The sequence below is a fragment of the Podarcis bocagei genome, assembly GCF_964188305.1.
Source record: "Podarcis bocagei genome assembly, chromosome: 8".
NCBI classification, from domain to species: domain Eukaryota; kingdom Metazoa; phylum Chordata; class Lepidosauria; order Squamata; family Lacertidae; genus Podarcis; species Podarcis bocagei.
Window position 1 is genome coordinate 56,384,773 of NC_138133.1, and position 8,245 is coordinate 56,393,017.

Here is an 8,245-nt window from a genome sequence, read left to right on the forward strand (position 1 = left end):
GCATTTTAAAAAACCCCGGGACAGCGGAGGACTTCTCCGCTGTCCGGGCGATCTTAAAATGCTGGCGGGCAGCATTTTTAAATCGCCCCGGACAGCGGAGGACTTCTCCGCTGTCTGGGGCGATTTAAAAGCCCCTGGGAAGGCAGGCAGGGGGGACAAAGACTTTTGCCCCCCGCCAGCCTTCAGAAGAGGTCCTGGACCTGTTCTGAAGGCGGGCGGGGGGGGGGGCGAAAGTCTTTGCTCCCCCCCGCCTGCCTTCAAAAGGTGTCCCCGCGGCGGCGGGAGGTGTCCCCTGCCCCCCGCCCGGCTTCGGAGCACCGGGAGAAGCGATCTCCCCGCAGCCCCTTGCTTCAAAAGAGGTCCGGGGGCAGCGGGGAAGAAGCGCGTCGCTTCCCGCTGCCCCCGGACCTCTTTTGAAGCAAGGGGCTGCGGGGAGATAGCGATCTCCCTGCAGCCCCTTGCTGCAAAAGACGTCCAGGGGAAGCGGGGAAGAAGCGCGTCGCTTCCCGCTGCCCCCGGACCTCTTTTGAAGCAAGGGGCTGCGGGGAGATAGCGATCTCCCTGCAGCCCCTTGCTGCAAAAGACGTCCGGGGGAAGCGGGGAAGAAGCGCGTCGCTTCCCGCTGCCCCCGGACCTCTTTTGAAGCAAGGGGCTGCGGGGAGATAGCGATCTCCCCGCAGCCCCTTGCTTCAAAAGAGAAGACCCGCTGTCCCCGGGGCAAGCTTCGTTTTGCGAAGCAAGCCCATAGGGAAATTCGTCTTGCGAGGCAACTCGAAAACGAAAAAACCTTTCGTTTTGCGAGTTTTTCGTCTCGCGAGGCGTTCGTCTTGCGGGGTACCACTGTATTGGTATCTTGTATTTTACAGATGGGGGCGGAGGGCTGGGGCTGAATGACTGTGCCGAAGCCTGCTTAGTGATGACATTCAGATTGGGGCTTTCTGATTCATAACTCAGTCTCTTAGCCACCTATGTGCACACTTCTTCAGTGTTAACTAATTAAGTGGTCAGTCAACTAGTTGATCAAACCAACCCATACAATTGACAAATATTCTTTGACTGAGCAACAGCTTTACTTTTAATGACCCAAAATAAAAAAATTTAACCAAAGAACTAAAAGTTTATAAAACAAAAGAACTAAAGTTTTACATCTGCAAGGGCACCCAAAGCAGCAATTTGAAGTTCTAATAAATCCTCATTTTATTGAACATTTTAATACACCCATTTAATTTGGGTGAAACAAATACTATGGTTGGTTATTTATACCCCATATTAACAGAAAAGCACTCTCAACGTTGTTATTTCACCAGACCATGTCATTACAGAGGAGGCAGGTTTAGTCGTTGTCTGAGGACTATCCCTGCCTCCGGGTCTGGTCCTGACCGGATGGATACTAGAATCAGCAAGGGATACCCACATGACCTGAAGGTGCTGCTGTGCAATGCCAGGTCAATGATTCATAAGACCACTGCCATCCATGACGTGATCATTGATGGAGGGTTTGACCTGGCATGTGTAACAGAGACTTGGTTGGATGAAGCAGATGGGCCTGTCCTTGCCGCTGCTTGTCCACCAGGTTTCTCTTACGCACAGCAACCCATGTCGTGTGGGCGGGGAGGGGGGTTGCAGTGATTTTTAGGAAGTCATTAGTTTGCACCAGGCGTCCTATTGGGAAGACCCAGTTTTCTGAGTGCATGTTCTGGAAGTTGGGCAATAGGGGCAGTACAGGATTCCTTTTGGTGTACCGACCTCCCCGCTGCACCAAGGATTCCCTGCCCGAGCTGCTTCAGGTCGTGGCGGATGTTCTCCTGGAGACACCTAGTTTGGTCGTCCTAGGGGATTTCAACATCCATGCCGACACAACCTTTCAAGGGGCCGCTCGGGACTTCGTGGAAAGCATGGCCTCCATGGGGCTGTCCCTGAATAAGTCTGGCCCAACCCATAGCCGTGGACATGCCTTGGACCTGGTGTTTACCTCTATGGATGTTGGTGATCTGACACTAAGTAAAAGCGAAACGAAAGAAGTGCCATGGTCAGATCACTTCCTGGTGCAACTGGACTTCTCTGCGACCCATCCCCTCTGCAGGGAGGTGGGACCAATTCGGATGGTCCGCCCCCACCACCTAATGGATCCAAATGGTTTCCAGAGAGTGGTAGGGGATGCTTTATCCCATGTTGATGGCCTTTCAGCTGATTCCCTGGTGGCCCGCTGGAATGTGGAGTTAACCAGGGCTATTGACTGTTTGGCTCCGAAGCGCCCTCTCCGATTGCATGGAGCCCGGACAGCCCCGTGGTTTTCCACGGATCTGAGGGCAATGAAACAATCGTTGAGACGGCTAGAGCGCCGGTGGCGGATAACTCATTCCGAATCTGACCGGACACAGGTTAGAGCTCAACGTCGAGCCTACCAAGTGGCGATAGCGACGGCGAAGAAGAATTTCTTCACCGCCTCTATTGTATCTGCAGAAAACAGCAGCAGGAGACTTTTTCAGGTGGTTCACAATTTAGCGGAACCACCTGCAACATCGGGGCCCAGTACGGGCCACATGTTCCCCTGCAATGATTTTGCAAAGTTTTTTGCAGATAAAATCGCTCAGATTCGGGAAGAAGTAGACTCCACCGTGGGAGCAGGGCCGGGGCGGGAGAGTGCTAGAGTTCTGTCTAGTCAAGTTGAGTGGGATCAATTCCAATCTGTTACCTCCGAGGATGTGGACAGGCTGCTTGGACGAGTGAAACCAACCACCTGTCTCCTGGATCCTTGCCCATCCTGGCTTATAAAAGCTAGCCGGGAAGGACTGGGCGATGGGCTTCGTGGGGTGGTGAATGCTTCCCTCCGTGAGGGAGCCTTCCCAGACCCACTGAAAGAGGCGGTTATTAAACCGCTTCTTAAAAAACCATCTTTAGATGCGGCCACGATGGCCAACTATCGCCCAGTCTCAAATCTTCCATTCCTGGGCAAGTTGATTGAGCGAGCGGTTGCCGAACAACTCCAGGCACGCCTGGAAGAAGCGGACCATTTGGATCCCTTCAAGTCGGGATTCAGGCCTCATCATGGGACTGAAACTGCCTTGGTCGCACTGGTTGATGATCTCCGGCGGGCTAGGGACAAAGGTGAGAGCTGTTTCCTAGTTCTGCTGGATCTCTCAGCGGCGTTCGATACCATCGACCATAGCGTCCTTCTGGACCGTCTTGAGGGGCTGGGAGCTGGGGGCACTGTCATACAGTGGTTCCGCTCCTTCCTCCTGGGCCGTGTTCAGAAAGTGGTGGTGGGGGATGAGTGTTCAGACCCCTGGGCTCTCACTTGTGGGGTGCCTCAGGGTTCTGTCCTCTCCCCCATGCTTTTCAACATCTACATGAAGCCGCTGGGAGAGATCATCAGGGGATTTGGGCTGGGTGTTCATCAGTATGCGGATGATACCCAGCTCTACCTCTCTTTTAAATCAGAACCAGTGAAGGCAGTGAAGGTCCTGTGTGAGTGTCTGGAGGCGGTTGGAGGATGGATGGCGGCTAACAGATTGAGGTTGAATCCTGACAAGACAGAAGTACTGTTTTTGGGGGACAGGAAGCGGGCAGGTGTGGAGGATTCCCTGGTCCTGAATGGGGTAACTGTGCCCCTGAAGGACCAGGTGCGCAGCCTGGGAGTCATTTTGGACTCACAGCTGTCCATGGAGGCACAGGTCAAATCTGTGTCCAGGGCAGCTGTTTACCAGCTCCATCTGGTACGTAGGCTGAGACCCTATCTGCCTGCGGACTGTCTCGCCAGAGTGGTGCATGCTCTGGTTATCTCCCGCTTGGACTACTGCAATGCACTCTACATGGGGCTACCTTTGAAGGTGACCCGGAAACTACAACTAATCCAGAATGCGGCAGCTAGACTGGTGACTGGGAGCGGCCGCCGAGACCATATAACACCGGTCTTGAAAGACCTGCATTGGCTCCCAGTACGTTTCCGAGCACAATTCAAAGTGTTGGTGCTGACCTTTAAAGCCCTAAACGGCCTCGGTCCAGTATACCTGAAGGAGCGTCTCCACCCCCATCATTCTGCCCGGACGCTGAGGTCCAGCGCCGAGGGCCTTCTGGCGGTTCCCTCATTGCGAGAAGCAAAGCTACAGGGAACCAGGCAGAGGGCCTTCTCGGTAGTGGCGCCCGCCCTGTGGAACGCCCTTCCAGCAGATGTCAAAGCGATAAACAACTACCTGACATTCAGGAGACATCTTAAGGCAGCCCTGTTCAGGGAAGTTTTTAACGTGTGATATTTTATTGTATTTTGGGGTTTTATGGAAGCCGCCCAGAGTGGCTGGGGAGGCCCAGCCAGATGGGCGGGGTATAAATAATAAATTATTATTATTATTATTATTATTATTATTATTATTATTATTACATTTGTCTCTCACTTAACAGTGGAAACTGCTATGTGTCTTCTCAGAAATAAGTCCTGTTGAGTTCAGAGGGGCTTTTCCCAAGGCAAATGGGTATAGAATTGCTCCCTTAATTGTAAAAACCCCTGTACTGCTTTCAGAAATTGATTAAATCACAGAACAGTACTCAAATACAATAATAGTATGGTTAACATCACCATAACCTAGTCTTAACAGGTAAACACAATCTGAAATTGAAAAGCGTAAGTGGTAAAACGATCCTGTGGAAATTAGCCTGAATAAAATGTTTGCCATTGTTTGTTGACACACTGACAACATCACAGAGCTCATGGAATATAGAAAACAGCCTCCTTTCTCTCCTCCCTTCAGTAACTTGTATATTCTCATTTCAGGTCGAAATAAGTAATGAGCACTGATGGAGCTGTCCATTACTTTTAGCAACATTTTGCTGAGGAATCAACCTGTTCAAAGGGAGCACCAGCCTTGCAAGACCGTCTTACAGAAGAGACGCAACATGCATTTAACCTGGACTGTGGATTCCTCTGCCAACGTGGGACTGAATAGATCAGCCACAGACTCATTTTTCTTATCATTGTTGTTAGGTGGATTCCTGTTAGATTATCTTGAATTTTCTTTTAATTATTCACTTTTATGGACACTTGTAAATTGTAACTTTTTTTCTTTTTAAATAATTTTTTAAAAACAAATATCTAATGTTTAAGGCATGAAATAATTGAATGTGTGTGAGGTGAGGGGAGTTTCCCCCCCAGAATTCAGCCAGTATTTTTGGACTAATGCGACCATACTGTACCTGCATGTGCTAGTCGTTATTTCACACACAGAGACAGACAGACAGACAGACAGACAGACGCACACACACACACACACACACACACACTTTCCTCAGAAAGCACCAGGTTGTGGGGCAGTAGCAGTGGGGAGCTACAACTGGGACACAACATTGCGCTCTGCACTTACAGTGGGACAGTTTGCCATGGGAAGCCATGGTTAATAGTTTGCCATGAACGAGGAGATCACTCCTGCTTTGCTCCACCCCCAGCACAAGCAAAAGCAACAAACCACAACCCTACACTTAGGCACTTCCAGACCACCTGTTTATTGACCATTCATCCTGACTTGTTTGCAGGGAGTGCTGACAACATTCACTGTTTAATGAGCAGTCTCTCTGATTTGCTTGCAGGGAGGTTAGATGGTATTGACTCAAATAAAGTATTATCCCACACTTCCCAGTGCGTTTCTCTGCCACTTTTCTTATCACAAAAAGTCCAATGGGGGGGAGGGTGAATTTGTTGCACAAGATCTACAGATAAGCTATAATTGCCCAACCTGAATTTGCTGGTTGAATCCATCTGAAAATAGTGGCCATGTGGAAGCCCAAAACGGGGGGGGGGGGAGGGAGTTTCAGTTTCTCTCTGAGTATCAAGTGTTCTGAAGCCAATGTTTGTTCTTGGCTTCCTGTTAGTGGCTTGCTTCTTTGAAATAAACCATGTTCGTATATTAAGGATTGTGGTTTGTTGCTCCCGCTTGCGAAGGAGCAATCTGCATGTTCATGGTAAGCTATAAGCCATGAGCCATAAGCTTACCATGGCAGGCCAATGAGGACACTTCAAATCCTATGATCAACCTACTGTGTATGTAGGAATTCTATGCTGCAATTATTTCCCATTGATTGTAATGATCACCTTCGTTATCTAAATGTCGTAAGAGCCCAGGTTTGTGTGTGCTTACTCAGATGGAAGCCCCACTGAGTTCAATGGTGCTTTCTCCCAAGTAAGTAAGTAAGTATGCATAAGCATTTATAACCTAATTTGCATATGGCTTCTTTGCCCAGGTTGCCCCCTTCCATACATGCATTAACCGTTGTTCTTGATGATCGGTAGAGAAATGAATGGAAACACTGTTTCATTCTCCAGAAATTCAGGGCAGATGCCTGTAATTTGCACACATGGCCTTTTAATTTTTCTCCTAAGAAGGAGCCAAGTATGAATTTATACTACACTGGGGTAAAGAGCCAAGGGGTGGCACCAACTACAGCCTTATGATCCTCTGAGGGGTCATGATGCCCTTAACTTAAAAGCTGACCAGAAGGCATTAATTATGAAAATATGTATAAAAATTTGTAAAGTTATCTGTAAATACCTTTAGAATATGAATATGCATCAATGTGGCATTTTGGGTTTTTTAATTTAGTTTCCAATGGTATAAAAAGTGATGCATACAAGTGATTCTTTTGTCTGTATATTTGGCACTATCTGAATTAGTTACTTGTCTTTGTTTCTCTTCTGTGTACTGTAGGAAAGTATTTAGCTCGGTTCCCATGGTGCATATTCCTGGGGACTCTTGCCAGCTGTCTACAAAATCAGTTCTTCACAGGGTGCAGAATTATATGTTTTCCCAGGGGCCCAATCACTGCTCTTTTAGTAGGGAACACAGAACTGTTCAGAACCTATTTGTGATGTTCATCCACTTCTCTCTTCATTTGTGTTTGCTTTATTTACAACAAATATGATTTCTGTAACCCACTCCATCTAGTGCTCTAGCATTCAACGTCTGTTTTCTCTGTCTTTATGAATGGGAAGTAAGTGGGTTATTGTTCAAAAAATACAGAGAGAGTTTGATTATATCCTTTCTCAATTGGTAGATATGACTAATATTTTGTAATTTTGCTGTTATGTATTAAACTATTTCAGGGTGGGTTGATGCTAATGGCAAGTAGGTCAAGAACTTTCTGTGCTGCAGGTACCTATGAATGAGCAAGAGAAAGATTGCTGCAAATCCTTTAATGTGGTTGGAGATGGGAAACCTCCTCTTTAGCTGCCATTGTACTCCCAACACTGAGTCAGGAGAATAGCTCTGGGAACCTGCTGTTCTGTTCCCTGGCAAATATGCTATGGGGCAGCACAGGGCACAACTGTATTTTATCCCCCAAAGTTATTTAACATCTACATGAAGCCATTAAGAGTAGTCATTTGGGGCAAGGTGCCATCACTATTCTGATGACACTCAGTTCTATTTCTCTGTAATATCTGAATCAGAAGAGGCTATGCCAGCCCCTGAATGTGGGAAAATAAACTGAGCTTGAAGCCTGGCAAGACAGAGGCTCTGGGGCTGAGTGGTTCTCATGTCCAAGAAATTGGCTAATTGCCTACCCTACATGGGATTGCACTTCCTCTGAAGGAGCAGGTACACAGCCTGGGGTGCTGCTGGATCCATTTGTAGACTGGAATAGCTTGGCCTCAGTTGCTCAGACATTGGTCGCTTCAAGACTGGACTATTGTGACACACTCTGTTTTGTTATTAAAATATTTCTGTGCCACTATATCATTTTTTAAAAAAAATATCAACATGGTTTACAACAACACTCGCTGAGGGGCCTCCCGTTCCAGAAGCTGCAGTATGAAATGCTACAGTACAATTGTGACAGGAGCGAGATCATTTATTGCACTTCTGCTCATAGATCTGCCCTAGCCGCCAACTTGTTACTGAACCAAGTTCAAGATTTTGCTATTGATATCTAAAGTCCTCAACATTTTGGAACCAGTTTATACAAGGGATCACCTTGGCCTGCGTTTGCCTTTTCAACCACTTCAGTCGGCAGAACATGCACTTTTACAAGTATCATAATTTCCGTTCTGTTTTTGCAAGGAGTTGATATTTTTGTGCAGCTGCAACACCTATAACTTTGAAACTCCCTGCCCATTGACCTTAAGCAGGTATTCTGGCTTTTTTTATATATATATATGACCATCAGCTGTACTGGTGGAGGCTGATGGGAACTGAAGTCCCAACTCTGTCTGGAGGGTCACAGGTTTCGAGGTGTAAGAAATAAGCTCACTTAAGACAGTGTA

The 8,245-nt window shown here is 47.7% G+C and overlaps 1 protein-coding gene across 2 annotated transcripts in view; it reads left to right on the forward strand.

The window, feature by feature from the left end:
• NKAIN3 (sodium/potassium transporting ATPase interacting 3) overlaps positions 1-7,713 on the forward strand; it is a 206,270-nt gene extending 198,557 nt beyond the window's left edge. For both annotated transcript variants that reach the window (XM_081205253.1, XM_081205254.1), the window contains exon 6: positions 4,769-7,713. In XM_081205253.1, the coding sequence (XP_081061379.1) occupies positions 4,769-4,782 (14 nt within the window). In that variant the 3' untranslated portion in view covers positions 4,783-7,713. The remainder of the gene's footprint in view (positions 1-4,768) is intronic.
• Positions 7,714-8,245: the final 532 nt, after the last annotated feature.